General features: G+C 59.7%; 9 protein-coding genes across 9 annotated transcripts; 4 read left to right on the forward strand and 5 right to left on the reverse strand.

Annotated features, from left to right (window-relative positions):
- Positions 1–38: 38 nt before the first annotated feature.
- A1Q1_01015 (uncharacterized protein) lies at positions 39–575 on the reverse strand (the record flags this gene model as incomplete). The annotated part of the gene is made up of 1 exon (XM_014325638.1): positions 39–575. The coding sequence occupies one exon, from the start codon at positions 573–575 to the stop codon at positions 39–41; it is 537 nt and encodes a 178-aa protein (XP_014181113.1).
- A 598-nt stretch (positions 576–1,173) lies between these two features.
- Positions 1,174–2,551, forward strand: A1Q1_01016 (tRNA guanylyltransferase; the record flags this gene model as incomplete). The annotated part of the gene is made up of 4 exons (XM_014325639.1): positions 1,174–1,541; positions 1,786–1,955; positions 2,047–2,132; positions 2,180–2,551. The coding sequence occupies 4 exons, from the start codon at positions 1,174–1,176 to the stop codon at positions 2,549–2,551; spliced, it is 996 nt and encodes a 331-aa protein (XP_014181114.1).
- Positions 2,552–3,340: 789 nt separating this feature from the next.
- A1Q1_01017 (uncharacterized protein) lies at positions 3,341–4,918 on the forward strand (the record flags this gene model as incomplete). Its single annotated transcript, XM_014325640.1, has 3 exons — positions 3,341–3,464; positions 3,709–3,906; positions 4,236–4,918. The coding sequence occupies 3 exons, from the start codon at positions 3,341–3,343 to the stop codon at positions 4,916–4,918; spliced, it is 1,005 nt and encodes a 334-aa protein (XP_014181115.1).
- A 427-nt stretch (positions 4,919–5,345) lies between these two features.
- A1Q1_01018 (ATP dependent helicase) lies at positions 5,346–8,906 on the reverse strand (the record flags this gene model as incomplete). Its single annotated transcript, XM_014325641.1, has 10 exons — positions 5,346–5,821; positions 5,860–5,959; positions 6,074–7,384; positions 7,432–7,598; positions 7,636–7,936; positions 8,015–8,316; positions 8,354–8,474; positions 8,526–8,544; positions 8,602–8,810; positions 8,871–8,906. 10 exons carry the CDS (start codon positions 8,904–8,906, stop codon positions 5,346–5,348), a joined length of 3,042 nt encoding a protein of 1,013 aa, XP_014181116.1.
- Positions 8,907–9,266: 360 nt separating this feature from the next.
- Positions 9,267–10,339, forward strand: A1Q1_01019 (uncharacterized protein; the record flags this gene model as incomplete). The annotated part of the gene is made up of 5 exons (XM_014325642.1): positions 9,267–9,420; positions 9,557–9,705; positions 9,753–9,853; positions 10,008–10,228; positions 10,266–10,339. The coding sequence occupies 5 exons, from the start codon at positions 9,267–9,269 to the stop codon at positions 10,337–10,339; spliced, it is 699 nt and encodes a 232-aa protein (XP_014181117.1).
- A 141-nt stretch (positions 10,340–10,480) lies between these two features.
- A1Q1_01020 (abhydrolase domain containing 12) lies at positions 10,481–11,358 on the reverse strand (the record flags this gene model as incomplete). Its single annotated transcript, XM_014325643.1, has 4 exons — positions 10,481–10,771; positions 10,809–10,893; positions 10,961–11,281; positions 11,339–11,358. The coding sequence occupies 4 exons, from the start codon at positions 11,356–11,358 to the stop codon at positions 10,481–10,483; spliced, it is 717 nt and encodes a 238-aa protein (XP_014181118.1).
- Positions 11,359–14,608: 3,250 nt separating this feature from the next.
- On the forward strand, positions 14,609–16,269 carry A1Q1_01021 (uncharacterized protein; the record flags this gene model as incomplete). The annotated part of the gene is made up of 3 exons (XM_014325644.1): positions 14,609–14,804; positions 14,883–15,632; positions 15,680–16,269. The coding sequence occupies 3 exons, from the start codon at positions 14,609–14,611 to the stop codon at positions 16,267–16,269; spliced, it is 1,536 nt and encodes a 511-aa protein (XP_014181119.1).
- Positions 16,270–16,373: 104 nt separating this feature from the next.
- Positions 16,374–17,437, reverse strand: A1Q1_01022 (carboxylesterase; the record flags this gene model as incomplete). The annotated part of the gene is made up of 4 exons (XM_014325645.1): positions 16,374–16,430; positions 16,468–16,759; positions 16,823–17,039; positions 17,128–17,437. The coding sequence occupies 4 exons, from the start codon at positions 17,435–17,437 to the stop codon at positions 16,374–16,376; spliced, it is 876 nt and encodes a 291-aa protein (XP_014181120.1).
- Positions 17,438–17,756: 319 nt separating this feature from the next.
- Positions 17,757–18,956, reverse strand: A1Q1_01023 (uncharacterized protein; the record flags this gene model as incomplete). Its single annotated transcript, XM_014325646.1, has 1 exon — positions 17,757–18,956. One exon carries the CDS (start codon positions 18,954–18,956, stop codon positions 17,757–17,759), a length of 1,200 nt encoding a protein of 399 aa, XP_014181121.1.
- Positions 18,957–19,453: the final 497 nt, after the last annotated feature.

Raw genomic sequence — 19,453 nt, forward strand, 5'->3', positions numbered from 1 at the left:
ATATGCGAATGATGCTGTGAACTGTGGGGCTCCTACGCCTACTTCTTGCTCCTCTTCTGCTTCATCGAGAGCCTCTGCTTCATCTTGGTCGAGATCTTCTCCGCCTTGGCGCCCTCGGACATCCACGCAAGGTCCGAGTCCTGGAAGCTCTGCTTCTCCTTCGCCCGTCCCTCTGCGGGGCTGTCTCCGTCCTCGACCTTGGAGTCCTTCTCAGGATCGGCATTGTTGGCAGCAAAGCGGCGGTGGAACTTGCCAATACGCCCCTCCATGATACCGTCGCGCGACGTCGCCTCCATGCCCGGGAACCAGAGGGGGTTGTTGGTAATGTCGCGCGTGAGGCGGTTGATCTGCGGCGTCGGCGCCGTCGTCCACTGCATGAACGTCGAGCCGTCGGAGAGCACGACCTTCTGAGGGAAGATGGCGGGGAGAGGGTTCGGGATCTTGGGCGCCTTCTTCGTGTGCGTCTTGCTCGCCCACGGGACGGGCGGGACGGGGTGCGCCGACGAGGCAGCGCGCGTCTGCGCGACAGTGGCCGTTCGTCGCACAGCGGGGCGGGCAGAGTGGAAGGCCGACATGCTGGGTATCGGGGTGTTGGTCTGTTGAGAGAGGAGAGGAGGGAGGGCGGAGGTTCGAAACGATCGGGCGATCAGATGCTCGAGATGTGGTCAAGGATGCAAGGGTGGTATTATGTGCAAGTCAAGATGGAGAGAGCAATTCCAGTGTCCTGCGCTGCGATGCTTGGTGTCGTAGTCGTCGTCGCCGTCGAGCTGGGTCGTGGTCCGAGATGTGGTCGCAAGCAAGGCCAAATAATCGAAATAATCAGTCCCAGTTTTCCGCGCACCCCCTGGCTGCCAGCCGACTTTTACCTCGACCGTCCTCCGAAGTGGCCACCGTGGGAGAAAACTCCACGTGGGTGATATCATGACTGTCTGGTCGCTGTCCAAATATTTGGATCCCGATCGACTCCGGCCAATCTACACCTGCTATCGACCTTCCTTACGCTGGATATACGCTCCGCACATCGCCCGGCAAGCTTGCGACGTCGAAGAGGAACTTGGGAAGAGACCGACAGAGGGACATCGACAACCATGGCCAAGTCTCGCTTCGAATACGTCAAGAGCTACGAGCTCCCGGACCCGCTCATGCCGAACGCATACATTATCGTACGCGTCGATGGGCGCGGGTTCCACAAGTGAGTCGTCGTGTCTTCCTTGCCTTCCCCGTAGCCTGCCTTTCGCCGTCGTCACCAATTCTCCTCCTGACATCCCCTCTCTTTCTCCCAAGTCGCTTCAAACCCCTTCACCTCGGCTCCTTCTGGAGTCGCCCTGGAGGTTGACGATCAACCCCCTCGATTGTACGAGCACTTCCACTTCGAGCTGTCCGTCCGTCTCATCGGAAGCTGACGACAGATTCTCCGATGTGCAGGAGTTCGAGAAGCCGAACGACCGTCGCGCGCTCGACCTCATGAACCGCGCCGCCAAGGCCGTCATGGACGAGTTTGAGGAGGTCGTGCTTGGTTTCGGCGAGAGTGATGAGTTCTCGTGAGTACACTGAGTTCAGGTGTCTTCCCTCTGGACACGAGGAAAGTTTCAGATCTCTCCTACCACGATATGATCGGCAGGCACACACCCACCACATTCTGCCCGTCGCAATGAGGAGAGGTACCTGCCAGCTTCTGAGACTGCGAGCAGAAGCTGACCCCAGATTCCTCATGCGGAGACAAGCAGGCGTCTACGGTCGGAGAAGAAGGTGAGCTGGCGAGCTCCCGAAGTAGCTGACATCCAGCAAGATCAACTCGGCCATCTGCTCCGTGTTCACGTCCGCGTACGTGTTCTACTGGCCCGAGTACTTCCCGAACGACCGGCTGCGATACCCCCCGACATTCGACAGCCGCGTCGTGCTGTACCCTGGCGAGAAGGAGATTCGGGACTACTTTGCCTGGCGACAGGCTGACAGTGAGTGTGCCCTGGTGTGCCGCTGCTCCCTGCATGTTGTAGGGGGGCATGGCGCAGCAGCTACAAGTTGGGCCCCGTAGCTAACGTCCAGCGCACATCAACAACCTGTACAACACGTGCTTCTGGGCGCTCGTCAAGGCTGGTCGGACACCTAGGGAGGCGAACAAAGAGCTGCAGGTGGGTCGATATGAGCTGTTATATTCGCACAGAACAGCTAACCCCAGGGAACGAACTCGAAGGATAAGAACGAGATGCTCTTCTCCGAGTTTGGGATCAACTACAACGACATCGACCCGTTCTACCGCAAGGGCAGCGTGCTCGTGCGCATTGACCCGAGTTCGCTGCCGAAGGCGAAGTGCGGTGTCGCCACGGCGACGGCTGACGCTGACTCTGATGCCCCGAGTACGCCAGCAGACACAGAAGGTGGCGAAGGAGAAGCCGAACTCAGTGTCGAGGAAGCCCGGCGGCAACGCAAGCTTGAGAAGAAGGCCAAGAAGGCAGAGAAGTACGAGGGCATGACTGGTCCAGTCGTGTACCTGAACGACGACATCATCAAGGACGCCTTCTGGAACGAGCGCCCGTGGCTTCTTGAGTAAGCAGCGGCGCCGCATGCTGTGTCGTGTGGCCCATTCCATCCGCAATGACGGCGACGCACATCGAGCTCGCGCCGACGCGAAAGACGCACGCGACGACACACATTACGCGATCATCGCTCATGTCCGACGATGAGCGCCTCCGCGCTCGGTGACCCCGGCCGGACCATCTTAGCATAAGCATATGCATGGGCTCTGCCTACCTTATCAGCAGCCCACCATGCGTCGGTGATGCTCTGTGCGGCGCATTGCCTCGGCGCACGCGAAGATCTGCGTCTGCGTCTGCGCAGGTGCAGACCTTGGGCAGACACTCCGACTCGCAGAGGCGCAGACGCGCAGCGCAGTGTCGCCCCGATGTCCGTCCTCCAGCCGCGGATTGTGACTGACCGGGTCTCTATAAACTGGGGCTTGATAGGCCCAGCGCTACTCTGGACAGGGACCGATATCTATTTACGCGAGTCGAACTTTGGTCCCGCCCCTGAAACTGACGCCCAGCGCTCAGCCGATCCTCACCCCCGCATGCCCGCACCCCCGGCCCGGTACGTCTAGGTCCGGCCAAAAGTAGTGGTCGTGCCTGCTCCTCCACCACCTTTGGGCTGACTTTGCGCAACACTGGTGACTTCTCCGTTCCACCTTCTTCCTCTCTCTCACCTCTCTCCCTGTACCTATATCCCAAAAAAGGCGCGCCACCTGCGACCCCCCCGACCGACAGACACGGCGGCGACACGATCACACCAGATTCAATATCCTCCATTTAGAATACTAGACCACCCACGGACGACGACCGACACGATGAGCGGAACCCCACCAGCTGCCAAGGCTGAGCAGATGGCCGCGGGCCAGCCTCGTATCCCACTCACACTCCCCGAGAGCTTCATGATTGGTGGTCTCGCGGGATGTGCGGCCGTCACTGTCAGTGAGTACGAGGAGCGCTGACGTGCTCCGCCCACCGCTTGTGTATGGGGAGAGGTTCGCGTGACTGAGGCTTGCCGTCCACCTCTCCTTTCCACTCCCGGACTCGGCGGACTGAGCTCTGGAAAGCTCTGCGGGAGACAGGCAGTATCAGCTTCAACGAGCACACTGCTGTGATCGGGCTCGGAGCCCGTCGCCGGTCCCCAACAACTCAAGCTGCTCAGATAGTGGCAGAGCTAACATCCCAGCCAACGTCGCCGAGACGATGAAGACGAGACTGCAGCTGCAGGGCGAGCTGGTCAAGGCGGACGCGAATGTGGAGAAGGTGTACAAGAACGTCTTTGACGTGTTCAAGAAGACGTGGAAGAACGAGGGTATCCGCGGCCTGCAGCGTGGCCTGTTCCCGGCTTATGGATACCAGATCCTGCTGAATGGATCGCGTCTTGGTGAGTCTCGTTGAACGACCGAGCGAGCGGGCGAAGCGGTTGAGAAGGGTTGGGTGGGTATGGCGGACGCGATACTGCTCGCAATGGGCGACGGGAAGCGCTAGACGAGGAAGACGACCCGGCGAGCTTCCAAGACCAGCAGCAACAAGTCCTAGTGACTCTGGGTTCTCCGAAGCTTCGTCGAGTCGTTAAGTCCTTGCTTATCCGCTCCCTGTGCGCTCTCTGAACCGGTCGCCACTGTCTGCTTTGTCCAGCCTCCGCCTCACTTCCCGAGCTTCGCTCGCTCGCGTGCAGCTGATTTTTGCCGCGTTCGTCCAGCTAACACCCAGGCTTCTACGAGCCGGTGCGTCACGTCTTGAACCGAGCGATCGGCCGCAACCCCGACGACGTCATTTTCGGCACTGCCATCACGGCCGGCGCCATCACGGGCTGTATCGGGGCGTGTCTCGGCAGCCCGCTGTTCCTGATCAAGGCGCGGATGCAGGCCTACTCGCCCGCGCTGCCGGTGGGCACGCAGCACTACTACCGCAACAGCTACGACGCGATGCAGAAGATTGTGGCGACGGACGGCGTGCGCGGGCTCTGGCGCGGCGTATCCGCCGCCATCCTGCGCACGTGCTGTGGATCCGCCGTCCAGCTCCCTTCCTACAACTACACCAAGACGGTGCTCTCCAACTATGGCATCATCGATCCGAACAGCTTTTGGATGTACATGGCCGCGTCGTCTGTCAGTGGCGTCGTCGTGTGCGCCGCCATGCAGCCTGCCGACACGGTGCTCACGCGCATGTACAACCAGCCCATCATCGTCGACCCCGTCACGGGCAAGAGGAGGGGGGCGCTGTACACCAACCCCTTCGACTGTCTCTGGAAGACGGCAAAGACAGAGGGCGTCCTCGGATGGTACAAGGGCACGACGGCGCACTTCCTCCGCATCGCGCCGCATACCATCATCACCCTCGTCGCCAACGAGCTCATTGGAAAGGAGTACAAGAAGTGGACTGGAAGGGGATAAGACTAGACTGGCGCATGGGCTCCATGGGCTTCAGCTTTAGAATATAGTTAGCAGTTGACTGTAAGATTGCCTCCTTTCATCTCCTTCATCTTCCATCTTCCGGACCTAGATAGATCAGTATACCCCCAATCCGCATGGCATTTCTTGCAACCTGAACAATTTGCCCAGAACCGAGGCATGCATGTGCATCTAATAAGCAGGGGCGCGCGCGGCGCCCCAGATGTATAACCTAGTTGCCTACTGTCTGGCCGCGCTCTACTCACAGCGCAACGCCGACCTCTGTAGGCAGGCCGATGCTGATGTGGCCGTGCCCGAATCATGCTGATTCGGGCTACTCCCGGCCACACCTCTGGCTCGGTTCGCATGTACGCCGGCAGCTTTCCAGTTCATACGTTGGAAACTGTGCCAGCGCCAGGAAGGCGTGCGGTTAGAACTCGGTGACGCCAGCCTGGCTGGGAGCAATGGACTGCGTGTCGTCGTCACCTGCCTTGTATCCGTACGAGGAGACGGCGTCCGACGGCGTGATCGAGCCGATGGACAGGCGGCGCTGGCCGAGGCCGGCCGGCTTCTTGTCGAGCGCTGGTCCGGGAGGCAGACGGTCGAACTGGGAGTACGCAATACTGGACGCGCGCGAGGACATGGGAGCCAGCGCGTGGCCGGTGCCGAGTGGGTCGGGCGCGCCGTCGGCCGGCTGCTGCGAGATGACCGACGACGCGTAGCCGGTGTACGTCGACTTGCGTCCGCTGGGTCCGGCGCCGGGGTACGGGTGAGCGGCGAGCGGGAAGCTCTGCGTGAGAGCCTGCGACACCACGCTCTGCGCATCGGCAGGAACGTAGGAGATCGCGTCGTGCGTGCGGTAGTATGCCGGGTCGAAGCGGCTGGGAGCGGGGCCTCCGCGGGCGTCTGATGTCAGTTAGACAAGCAAGGATAGGAGAACTCACTCTTCTCGGCGTAGTCGTTGGCGGGAGGCTCGAAACGGCGGAACGACTCCATGGCGCGCGACAGCGTCTTGCGCGGCTTGCTGAACTGCATCATGCTCGGCTGCAGGTTCGTGAGCGGGCCCTCAACGAAGCACGACTTCTCCTTGTAGTGCGTCAGAAGGTAGAGCCAGAGAGGGTGCTGATGTCAGTTTGGAACGACCTAGTGGCAACTTACCTTGCTGAGAACCTTCGGGTTGCCGAGGATGACGACACCGTACTTGGCACGGGTGAGCGCGACGTTGAGACGGCGAGGGTCGTTCAGGAAACCGATACCCTGGTGCTCGTTCGAACGTACACACGACAGGATAATGTAGTCCTTCTCTCGTCCCTGGAACGCGTCGACGCTCGCAACCTCGACTTCCTTGTACAGATCCTTCTTGAGCGCGCCGTGCAGCTGCATGTAAGAGACGATGAACGAACGCTGGCCCTCGTATGGCGTGATAACACCGATCTGCGAGGGAAGGACGCCCGACTTGAAGAACTTGGTCACCATCTTCTCAACATTGGCGGCTTCAGTGCGGTTCACGAACGAGGTACCGCTCGACGAGATCTCCTCAGTGCCAGTGTTCTGGTGGAACATCATCGGCGTGTCGGCAACGGGCCAGGGGAAATCGACGTTCTTGCGCAGGCGCTCCGGCGCCGTGACACCGTTCTGCAGAGTACCCTCGTAGAACATGTTCGAGGGGAACTCCGACAGACACGGGTGCATACGGTACTGCACCTGCAGACGGATTGGACGGTTGCCGAGGATGACAAGACGCTCGAAGAGCGACTGCGAGAGACCAGCACGGGCAGCCTTCTTGTTCATGATGACGGGGCCAAGCTGCTGGTGGTCTCCGACGAGAACGGCCTGCTTGCATCCCATGACGAGCGGGATCATGGCCTCGGGCTCGGCGGCCTGGGTTGCCTCGTCGACAAGCACGGTCCTGAACTTGAACTTGGCCAGGCGGGGGTCACCAGCACCCACACAGGTCGTGCAGATGACGTCGGCGGCGTTGAGGATGTCCTTCTCGCAAGCACGGACCAGCGACTTGTACTTCCTCTCGTCGCTCTGGCTCAGCTCTCCAAGCTCGTTGCGGAGCTGGATAAGCTTCTGGAGTTCACGTCGAGTGTCGTTCTTAGCGACCTGCTCGTGAAGGGTCAGGTAGCTGACAGGCGAGTCGACGGCCTCACGCGACTTGGCAGTGAGACGCACAACCTTGAGACCGGTCATGTGAATCTTCTCGGCGAGATGGTCGACGGCGACGTTGGACGGGGCACAAACAAGCACCTGTCCCGGGTTCATCTTCGAGAGGTGGTACACGATCGACGCCGACGTGACAGTCTTACCGGTACCAGGCGGACCTTGGATCAGACTGAGCGGCTTCTGCAGGACAGCCTTGACGGCAGCCATCTGAGAGTGGTTGAGCTCGGGCAGGCCAGGTGCAGTGAAGCGCTTCGGCATCTGTGTGCGCAAGACCTGCGGGTCCACCTCATGACCAAGCAGCTTATGGTACTGGGATTGGTTAGCAACTGCTCAACGCGAAAACCTACAATGTAGCCCGAAACACTCTTTTCGTCGATAGCGAAAGTCTTCATGGCCTGCTGCATACGGTCGAAGCTGGTCGCCTTCCAGACAAAGTCAACGGCGAAGCCTTCCCTGCAGTCGGTGGGCACGTTGTCTGATCGTCTCATCTCCAGAACAATCCAGTCATCGACATCTGCTGTCAGCTAAACCTTCCAGTTTGCGCAGCTCACTGTCTGGAACTTTGATGACGCTGCCAACGCCCTCCCATAAGTTGTCAGAGCTGTTGCCCATGTTCGCCCACCCCTTCATGCTGGCGCCCACGAGTTTGAGGCGCAGCTCGTCACCGACCGCCAAGCGCACTTCTCCGCTCTCGAGTTTCGGCATGGTGAACCACGCAGTGCGCTTCTGATTCAGACCCATGTCCCAGCGCACACTGATATCGCTCTCTCCCTGCGACTCCTTCATGCGCTTGTCGTAGTCGGCCTCGATCTTGACCAGCGGTCCAAGGATGTTCTGATATTGGTACGCATCCTCATATCTGGTGTCAGTTCAAACGGAGGAGCATTCAACTCACTTGAGTTGGATTGGGTGCATCTCTTCCTCCGGCACCTGAGCTTCAGCATCCTCGAGCTTCGCGTTGGGGTTGTCGCGCCACATCTCCTCGAGCTTGGCAATCTGCGCCATCGAGATCTGTCGAGCGCGCAGCTGCTCCGCCTCAGAGGGGACCTTGACGAGCCAGCTGAGGAAGGAGCGGTCGTGGATAATGGCGGACCACTCTGACGGATCCCAGTTGATGTCGCGCGAAGTCGTCGTGGAGGCGCACGGGTGGCGACACAGAATCACGACGACAGCCTCGTTCTTCGCCGCAATGAAGCCGAGCATGAAGACGTTCTTGTTCGTGCAGTTGTAGCCTTAGATGTCAGCTAGTCTCATGGAAGAGGAGCTTACATTCAAGAATGGTGTCTCCAAGAGGACTGTCCTTGTGTAGGACAACTTCCTTGTGCTTCGCCTTGACGAGGTGACTGACGATGTGCGACGCACTCGTATTGCCTCTTGAGTTGCAGAACCACTTGTTGCAAGCGACGCACTATCCGTTAGGTCAACCTCCATCGCAACTTACCTTGACCACACTCTGGGGACTGTGGATTCCACAGTAGCTGTGCCCGTCAGTCTTGCCTCAACCTGTGGTAACTCACCTGCACGCGTGCTCAACGCCGTGGCCAAGTGGTGGCTCATCATCACGGTCGTACTCCTCTCCGAAGTTGTTCACGGGGCGGGAAGTGAGGGAGATCTCGTCGATCCCGCGCTCTAGTCCAGTGGTACGCTGAGGGACAATGATTTGCTCTGTGAGGTTGCTCGGGGTAGCGCTGTACATGGACGTCGTGTCATCCTGATCGACGCCGTACTGAATCATCAGCTGATGGTTCGAAGTGGAGCAACCAGGCAGCTCTCGTGGTCGACGTACCTGGGACGCACCCTCGAAGGTGGTGAACGGGTCCATAGTCCCTGTCGTCCTCCTTCGTTCTGGGGTATCTAGGTGCGGGGAAGGTGAACGTTGAGTGAAGGTCGAGCAAGCGAGATAAGACGGAGCTCTGGATTTTGTGTTGTTCTGTCACTCGATGCGCTGGGCGTAGTCATTTAGAGCCATTAGGCGAAGCGCCGCCGGAATCTGCTTCCGCTAATGACCAGATTATCAGATGAGATTAGGCCACGGCGGCGGCGTGCGGAGCTGCTGACTGAGCCGGAAAGTTGAAACGAAAGTGGAGGTCGCGGCAAAGTACTGAGATCCAGGCGGAGGGGATAGAGAAAGTGACGGAACTTCGAGTCTAGAGCCGTTCTTCAGTCGCATATCTCACAAAACATGGCTTCTCTCAGCCGCTCGCTCCTGCGTCAGGCCGTTGCCGGTCCCGCGCGCCTCTCCGCTCCCCGGGTGCGCCTGTCCGCCCGCGCGCTCTCCACCACCCCGGCCTTCCGCGCCGAGAACACCCCCGGCCCCGCCGTGACGCCGACGAACCGTAAGCTACAGTTGGACTTGGCGAAAGCTAACATGCGCAGGTGCCGAGGCGACTCTTCGCCGTTTCTGGAAGCACGCCGGCGTCAAGCCCGAGGACGACGGTGAGCTGTTCCATTCCAGCCAAAGCTAACGAGCAGGCATCACGGTCACGCTCGACCACCGCAACCTCAAGACGCCTGAGGGCGCCAAGATGGTGATTCCGAAGGAGAGGCAGCTTCTCGCGATGATGATTGCGGCCGAGTGGGAGAACCAGGACCAGGTGCTGAAGCAGTACGCTCTTCCTCTTGTGAGTTGCCCTCGCTATACTCATTCGTCCACAACTGACGACCTCAGACTTCGCTTGCCTCCCGAGCGCTCGACGGCATGAAGGACCCGAAGATCAAGGAGGGAGTCATCGACGCTCTCCTCGCCTACCTTGACACTGACACCATCTGGTGAGCTTCCTACTAGATCCGCGTAGCTGACAACCAGCTACCCCGACGACCACCCGGCTGCCCTCGTGCGGCTACAGGAGGAGCACTGGGCGCCGCTCGTCAAGTGGCTCAAGGACGAGTACGGAATCACGCTGAAGGAGGCCGAGGGCTTCAGTGTCGCGGAGCAGACGCCCGAGACGATCGCCAAGTTCCGCAACATCCTCGAGGACATGGACCCGTTCCAGCTCGCCGCCATGGAGCGTGCCGTGTACGCCACGAAGAGCTTTGTGATCGGTCTCGCGCTCGTTGAGGGCCGTATCACCGCCCACGAGGCCGCGCTCGCGAGCCACGTCGAGGTCGCGTCCCAGATTGAGCGCTGGGGAGAGGTCGAGGACTGTGAGTTGCTTGAGTCTAACGCGAAACTGACACGCAGCCCACGACGTCGACTACCAGGACATCCGCCGGGCGCTCGGCTCGGCCGCCGTCGCGCTGCACAAGCTGCACTAGAATGCATGAAATAGAGATCGCAGGGGTCCAAAAAAGGTGCATAAGAAGGCTACAGGGACAAGGAGCGTCAAAGGTTGGCAGGTATAAGTGCGCAGAGCATCTAGAGTCTACAAAGGAAGGTCAAAATCAGAGTTGGCAGAGTTAGAGGTCGGCAATCTTCGCAATGAGGTCGAGCGTGCCCTCGGCCCAACCGATCTTGTTGTGTCCGCCCGAGTCGGCCTCGAGGTAGATCATGGGCAGGCCGTCGCGGGTCGCGGTCTTGACAACGCCCCAGCCGGGATACTCGACAATGTCGACCTTGCTGAAGGCGGCATCGGAGGCCTCGGCAGTCGCGTTCGGCGCCACGAGTTGGCGGAACATGCGCTGCGAGTGCGACGGAGGGATGATCTCGTCAATAAGCGAGTGCAGGATCAGCGTCGGCGAGCGGGTGCGCTGTGGTTAGCTAATCCTGGGGACGACGTTAGCTTACGCTGATGGCCTCGTATGAGTTGAACGGCGTTCGGTTACGGCTCTTGAAGTATTCTGCTGTCAGCTCTTCGTGACCCACCGACGAGCTTACCGGCAACGGGCGGGATAGCGCGAATCGGCGACAGCAGCGGAATCACGCCAAAGAGCCAGTACCTGCTGTCAGCTCCGACCAGAGGCTCATAGCTTACGAAGCGAGCAGCTCCGAGATAGACGTGAAGGGCGCGATGAGTGTCAGCGCGCGCGGGTAGATGCCTGGTCGTCAGTTCTCCCGATTCCATCCGTAACTCACCCTCATCAGCCAGCTGGCCGGCGAGCGCAGACGTGACGCCCGTACCAAGGCTGTGTCCGACGACGACGATATTGTCCTCCGCCTTGCCGTTCTTGCCAGCGCGCTCCGCGACCCAGTCCCATGCCGTGCGCGCGTCCGTAATCAGGCCTGCTTGGGACGGCACACCGGTCGAGTCCGCGTAGCCCCTGTAGTCGATCGCGACAACGTTACTGCTGTCAGCTACAACAAGCCAAACAGCTCACCAGTCAAGACGCGAAGACATCTCGATGTAGCCCCTGATGCGCGGGCTGGCGGCGCGCGTCGCAGCCTGGTGGTCAGCTTCAGCAGGCCAATGAAGCTAGCTCACATTTCCGTGGTAGTAGATGATCGTTGGACGCTTCGTCATCGCCTCGTCGAACTGAGCTTCGGACAGAGGACCGCGAGGTGGGAACGGCTCCTGCTCGCTGTACACCGATTGCGGGCTTGAATTAGCTTGACCTGGTAAACCAGCTAGCTCACAGAACGTGCCAGACGCCGATACGCTCTCCGTCCGGCGTGTCGAGGTAGACGTTGCGGGTCTTGAACGCTGCCGTCAGATGCCACACAGCTGGATATCTCACGAGCAAGTCCGTACAGCTGCGGGCTGTCGAACTTCGCGTTCAGGGGCCACTTGACGTTGTTCAAGAAGGTGAACCTGCGCGTCAGTTCGCGGAGAGTTTGTCAACTCACTCGCGCTGAATCCACGGCACCGTCAGGCAGTACATGACGATACTGTACAGGCCGAGCGCCAGAAGCGGGATATAGTGCGCCTTGCGCAGCAAGGCTTGGGCGGACGCCATCGCTGCTGTCTCTCTCCTGTTGGTTGTTGAATGTCGAGGGACCGAAAGTGAGAACGCCGAGAATCAGGATGCGGTTAAGTACGGGCGGTGGACGCCGTCGGCTTCTATGTTTTCGTCCGTGCCCGGCCCGGCAAGTGGTTGCCGAGTCGGTGCGATTGGCACGGTGCGGGCTACCATCAACGTCTCAGGCGCGGATCGTGACCGTCCACAACGCACTATGCGCTAGGCTGTTCTGGCGGCCGCCGAAAGAGAGGATGTTGGTCGTCGTGGTGTCTGCATGGAGCGGGCCGTGCATTCAGCATGGATTGACGATGACGATGCGCCGGTGTTTCGTGGCACAATCGTAGCTTGCAGAGTGCTATGAAGCCCGCGACGCACGTGCACGTTTCACACTGGATACGGTACTCAAAGAGCTGCATAGCTGCCAGCTGCTTCTGGAGAACTTCGAGTCAGTCGTGGATCATCACGACAGGTGAAGGTTGCGATCGCAAGGAGGAGATAACGGCGACAGATGCTAATCATCGCACCATCTCTACCACAGCGACCTGCGCGGATTAACTTTCGCTCTTTGCCTGCGTGGTGCTGTATGTCTTAGTTGTAGAATATGACTGAAGGTCAGCTAAGACGGTAGACTCTCAAAGCTCACAGCGGTAGCTGTAGAGCGACTACAGTCGAAAATTGCGGGGGACCACGCTGCAAGACGCTGCAACACTGTAAGCAATCTCCTCGGTGTCGACAAACGGTAAGAAACAATGAGTGAGACCGAACTTACTGAGAACACAGAGAATGAAGCACGCAAAGCCAGTATAGAAGAGCTTTAGACGGCTCCGGGTGGCAACCACGTCGACTCGACACTCTTTGATGGTTGCCTCCACGGTTGATCCCGTGCGCCCCTACGCCTGTTCCCGTTTCCTGGAAGATCGACAGGAGACAAGGAGTTCACACACTTAACTGACGCCAAGCATGCTGCAGAAGACATTTGAAGGCGTGGGCGTAAACGGGAGTGTCTTTCGATCTTCACGATGTGGCGACCGAGGCTGTGGCACTAGCCATGCCGCTCACTTCAGGAACAGACCCGACCTGTAAAAGTCAAGCGGTATCGTATGCTCTTGCAGGTGCCTCTTACACTGACGGTTTAAACTGTGCCAAATAATGCCGCAGGTGGTGGGCCCCTTCCAGAGATTGCCGCCCTTGCTGTTTCCTCGCCGCAGCCCCAATGAATATCCAGGAGCCTTACGCGACTTCATTCCTCGAAAATCTGGGCACTGTCTCTTGGAGCGGAAGTCCAGGCCGAAGCAAGAGCTCGGCATATCTGTCCTACCTTGTCCGCTGTTCCCTGGTGCGCTGCCCGATAAAGCCAACAGCCGATCAGAGTACCCCACACTTGCCTTCGGGATGATGCTGACCTTCCCCGACCCCGCATCGGTGATCGAGCAATCCCTGCCCCAGTGAAAGTACTACATTCCTGGAGAGTGGTTCAGTCTCTCAGAGAGAGACTCGGTGAGGTTTGGAGCTGAGCTTCTCACATCTTTCGACCGAAGCTCGGATTGCGCTGCCCAACCAAGGTGGCTAAAAATACCCCAAATTGACATTGTACTCACTAGCGCGGCTGTGGATCTCACTTTTCCAGGAGTTGGGGCTCCTCCACAACTTGGGTTCGGGAGCGACGCCTAGCGCTGCGGCGGCACTTAGCAGCAAGTGAAGATCATCTAACCAGAGTTTCCACAGATATGGTGCTGACTAACGAGACCTCTTCGTGATTGGAGAGGCTTCCGCTATGAGAAGCAGTATGGCTACATGACATGCGGAGGCCTTCCAGCAGGATTTCTTCGGACCGATTACCGATGGCTCTTTCGGTACCCTCGGTAAGCGTTCTTGTTCGTCTCCGCTCACGTCCGCTCACATGTACGGTCCAGCGGCTTCTTTACGCCAATCACGGTGCTCTCGACGGCCTGCAGAGCGGCAACGTCCGCTCCTCCCCATCTTTTCATGTTCGATACCTTGACTGCGGAGAACCGGACCGGCACCGGACCAGGGAACGTCATCGGTAACTTGACTTGATTTTCGAATAACAACGCTGTTCGCCAACCTCCACAACAAGGGACGATAGGGCATGTCGCGCTGCAGCCGTCCGCTCTATGCCGTTTAGCAGCGCAGCAACCGGTGCTTGCCGCCGATAGCCGCTCTGCCCTATCAGTTCTGCTCCGTAACGGCCGCAAGAGGGCAGAGAACACTAGCACGGGGTCACACGAGGCCCACACGAGACCGCAAAAGACCACACGAGGCCCCACCTGTCCCGCTTGATCGGCTTCTATTTTGAGACCTGCTCGCCGAACTCCCCTCCACCTCCTCGCCAGGATCGGGAGGAGAGCCGTAGCTACTGCGTTAATGGCGCAGTGTGCCATGCAGACTCTGTGGATGGAAATAGCTCTCCACTTCTCCCTCGGCACCGTCGGCAACCTATGCGCCTGCCTGACGCTTCCTCTGCACCGAGGCTGGGGTGTTTTCTTTCCAATCATGTGAGAACATCCCGACGCGGGCAGTGGGCAACACGGCTGTGGAGCCTTTGTTATCTCGTGTCGGGGAGGCGGGTCCTGAGCGCTGGACTTCCCGGCGGCTGTGTTATCGCCCTGCTTGGTTATATAAAGCTCTCCTGGAAGAAGAAGCAGTCCCGACCCCATCACAATGCCCAACATGACCAAACATGTCCAGATGACCGAGCCTGAACCGGTGGATGAGAAGGAGCTGCAGCAGGTGCAGCACTTTGACCTCCAACCTACCGGCACCAATGTGACGGACACCGACAAGGGCTCCTTCGCGCACTCGACCGAGGGTGACGCCTTCAAGGCTGGTCACTCCGCCGCTGAGCGCAAGCTGCTCTGGAAGATGGGTGCGTCCGCTCCATTGTCCTCTCGCTGACTCCCAGACCTCGGCATCCTCCCCTTCGCCGTGCTCCTGTACCTCTCAGCCTACCTGGACCGTGGAAACTTGGCGAACGCCAAGCTGGCCGCTTCTGACAACTCTCCCGGCCTACTCGAGGACGTTCTTGCAGGCAAGGACCAGAACTACTCGATTGCGCTCTCCTGTTTCTTCATCACGTACATCGTGCTCTCGATCCCGGGAACACTGATGGCGAAGCACTTCCTCCCCTCGCGCACAATCGCGTGCGGCTCAGCCATCTGGGCCATCGCCGCGACATGCCAGGCGGCAACGAAGAACCCCGCCGGCCTGTACGTGTGTCGCCTGTTTGTTGGTGTCGGCGAGTCCCACTTCGGCCAGGCTATGGCGCTCCACCTGTCATACTGGTACACGAAGCGCGATCTCGCCCGACGTATCGGATTCTTCATCTCGGCCGGTGCCGTGTCGGGCGCCTTTGGTGGTCTCATCTCTTTCGGCGTCACGAGCATCAAGCACGCCAAGATTGCAAACTGGCGCATCTTATTCCTCATCGAGGGCTGCCCCTCTGTCATTCTCGCGATCTGTGTCGCGCTCTTCATGCCGACGCGTCCGGAGACGTCCAAGTTCCTCACTGAGGACGAGCGCACGCTCTGCCTCACCCGCCTCAATGCTCAGAACTCGCCCGATGCCAAGCTCGGTATTCAGAAGGCGGGAGTCATCCGCTGTTTGACCGACTGGAAGACCTACGTCGTGTCCATCATGTACTCGTGCATGAACCTGACTCTTGGATCGGTCGGTGGATTCCTGCCTACCATCATCAGTGAGTATTCGCACAGTAGATGTAGAGGACGGTCGCTCATAACGCAGAGAACTTCGGATACACCAACGCCCGCGCTCAGCTGATGACTGTGCCTCCGTACGCGGTTGCGCTCGTCTTCATGCTCCTGCTCACGACCTTCTCTGACCGCCGCCAGACCCGCGGTATTCCGGTCATGGTCCCGTTCGCCCTGGGCATTATCGGATGGGCGGTCCTCCTTACCGTCCCGCCGACACACGGCACCCAGGCGATGTGGTCTGGACGCTACTTCGCGTGCTGCTGCATCGTGACCGCGGGGTACACGAACATTCCCCTGATCATGGCATGGCAGTCCGCCAACACCGGCAACGAGAGCCAGCGCGCGACCTCGCTCGGCATGCTGAACACGATCGGCCAGTGCCTCTCTGTCCTCGCCGCGTTCCTCTTCCCCAAGGACGAGAGTCCCAAGTTTACCAAGGGCTGTATCGTGAACCTCTCGTTCCAGTGTCTCGGCCTCGTCATTGCACTCTGCATGACGTGCTGGTACCGTTACGAGAACAAGGTGCGCGATCGCGCCGAGGGTGGTCGCCCGCCCGCGGGAACCCCCCTCGAGACGCTCGAGTACCACGACCTCGCCGCTGGTTTCCGCTACACTCCTTAATCATTCTATAATCAGTGTATCGTCCCGTGAGAATGTATCAGTATCACTACCACATTTGCTGGGAATTTCTTGACAGGTCGCATTCTTCTATAGGCGCCGGCGCTCTAAGCCTTCAGGTACTTGGCGTGGAACTGGACGTGCTCCGGGGAGAAGGTCGAGATCTGAGGGTCAGATATCGGAGAGCTGCTTACAACTCACAAAGTAGTAGCTGTGGTCGTAGCCGTCCTGCATCCGCAGGTCGAGCTCCTCGGGAGCACCGCGGTCCTTGGCCGCGCGCTCGAGCGCCTGCGGCTCAAGCTGGCCGTCCTTCAGGAACTTGTCGGCGGTTCCGACGTCGACGAGCATGTGCAGCGAGCCCTTCGGCGCCTGGCTCGCCTGCAGGAGGTGCGAGGCATCGTGCTCGAGCCACTCAGCTGGCGGGTTCGAGCGCGTGCGCGTGTTCAGGTACGCACCGAAGGCGCCCTTGCCCCAGGGAACGACGGCGGGGTTGCTGTTGTCAGCTTAGGCGACCACTACCCTAGCTCAAGCAGTGTTAGGGGTTGCCCGGACTTACCAGATCGGCGCGAAGGCGGAGCAGCTCTTGAAACGAGTGGGGTCCTTCAGGTAGATCGTGAGCGCACCGTGGCCGCCCATGCTGTGACCGGTGATCGACCAGCGCTTGAAGTCCAAGCCGAGCGGAGCCAGGACCTCGGGAAGCTCCTTGGTGATGAAGGAGTACATGTTGTAGTGCTTCCACTTCTCGTTGGTAGCATCGATGTAGAATCCAGCACCTGAGAGTTAGCTAGTTTGACTTTTCCAAGCCCTGGCTCAATCCCATCATATGAACTCATAGACTTGAGGGTTCTGATAGGTACTCACCGGTGCCGAGCTGCCAGTCGTCATCCTCCCCCTCGACGCCAGCGCCACGAGGGGAGGTGTCCGGGAACACGAGGGCAATTCCCTCCTTGGCAGCAGTGTTGAAGAAGCCACCCTTCTGCGCTCCCGTGTCCTCAGTGCAGGTCAGACCGGCAAGGTAGAAGAGGACGGGGGCGGGCTTGTCAGGTCCAAAGCCAGGAGGGATGAAGACGTTGACGGGCGAGTCAAGACCGAGCGTCTTCGACGGCACGGTATACTTGGTCAGCGTGCCATTGGCGACGCGGTTCTCGGCGGTGGACTTGAGCGACGACATGATGCCGGTGTTCAGTGTGAGAGTTTGGGAGTGTGGGCAGTTGCAAGTTGCCTGTTGTCACCGGTGGAGGTGCGACCAGCTACCGCGGCCTGGCTGCGGCGAATTACCAGCGAGCCTGGGTTGCGTCATATACCGGAGAATGCCGAGCATCCGACTCTGTGCCGACGTTCTCCAGACTGCACATAAAGGGAGACCAGTGCTCGAATATTCTTGTAACCATGAAAACCTTTGCATCTCAGAGTCCAGTCTGAGCTACAAGTATAACCTGATTGTTCTATGATGGGCGTCAAGGACCTGCTTGACGATGTCCGTGTTCGTCTTAGACGAACCTCCACTTGAAGCTGTCGGGCTTCTCGTAGTCGCTGCTAGGGTTGTGCGTGCCGATCTCGCCGAGGCCAAGACCAGCACCAACAGCCTGGAAGGCGCCCTTGGAGAGATCGATGTGGTCGGCGCTGCAGGACATGCAGGCGTCGATGACCTGGGCGCGGACGGGAGGGCGGTCGTTCCACTGGAGCTCAACCCACTGACCACACTTGTCGTAGTTCTGGGGCTGGTTGGGGTTCCCGCCCCAGAGCTCCCAGCTGATGGCCACGACCATGTCATAGTCGCCGTTGGTCAGGCTGCTGCCGACACCCGGAGCGGTGCGGCACCAGTAGTCCTCGCCGGCGGTGTTCCAGTGGGTAGCCTTTCCACCAGGGAAGTCCCAGTTACCGCCGCCGCCACCACCGTTGTTGTTGTTGTTCTGCTCGGGCTCAGGGGTAGGCTCATGAGCGGGCTCGGAAGTAGGCTCGGGCTCAGGAGCGACCCATGTGGAGGTCTCGGGCTCAGGAGCAACCCAGGTGGAAGTCTCGGGCTCAGGAGCAGCGGTAGAGGTAGGCTTGGGGGCGGCAGACCAGGTGGGCTCGGGAGCAGCAGAGGAGGTAGTCTCGGGCTCCTGAGCGTGGAAGTCGTGGCCCGGGTTGTCGTTCGACGCCTGAGTTGTGGAGGAAGGCACCTCGATCCAAGCGTTCTCCGACTGAGCGGCGGAGGACTGGGCGGGGGCCGCCGCAGAGGGCGAAGCCTCCTCAGACGACGCCGGGGTCTCGGTCCAGGCAGGGGCGGCAGCGGCCTCCGTCCAAGCGGGAGCAGCATCCTGCTGGGCAGGCGAGGGGGCGGCAGAGGCGGGCTGCTCCTGCCACGAGTTCTGGCCATCATTGCCACCCTCGTGGTTGTGCCATGACTTGCCGTCGCCGTGGTGGCCGCGGTGCTTGGACTTGTCCGCGTTGGGGTCGTAGTTGGAGCTGGCGGGGTCGTGCTTGCCCTTCCAGTCCGCCTTGCGGTGGCCCTTGGGGGTGCACTTGTTGTCGTTACCGTCGCCACCCCAGTTATCACGCTTGCGCATGCGGTAAACGGCGGGGTGGTTGTTCTTGCCGAGAGTGGCGGAGTCGCGGGGCATGACGGCGCCGGACTCGATCTTGATCGGGGCCGCGAAGGCGGCAGCGGGGAGGAAAGCCGCAAGGGCGAAGGTGGAGAGACGCATTTTTTCTTTGTTTAGGTTATGAGGAGTACCGTAGGAGGCTTTGAAGGTTAAAAGGTGGTCGACAGAAGCGGGCCAGCCGTGGTGTAGACCTTGAAGGGGAGAAGGTGATGGACAAAAGAGGATGGGGAGCAAGATATGGACAACGACGAGGGCAAGCTCTTATACCTGGCGAAAGCGTCCTACATGCCTTGTCCACCACAGCCTCGAGCCCTTGCTCCCTGTGCACCCTCGCCGTACCCTTAGCGCACAGCGCGCAAAAGTCTCCGGAACTCGCATCGTTGTGACGTCTCCCTGCGAATATACACGAGGCGAGAGTGCAAAGTGTGCAGGTACCAGGAGCGTGCACAGACCGTGGCGGAGAAGCCACACTCCTCAGCACTCGCACGCACGTACCCGGGCATCTCATCCAGATTTTGGGGTGCTGCTGGAGCCTGCTTGGTGGCTTGCCTTTGTTCTGCTGTGAGCTGTCTCGGAGGGTGTCAACGAGAGCGAAGTCA

Source organism: Trichosporon asahii (assembly GCF_000293215.1).
Source record: "Trichosporon asahii var. asahii CBS 2479 unplaced genomic scaffold scaffold00038, whole genome shotgun sequence".
Lineage (NCBI taxonomy): Eukaryota > Fungi > Basidiomycota > Tremellomycetes > Trichosporonales > Trichosporonaceae > Trichosporon > Trichosporon asahii.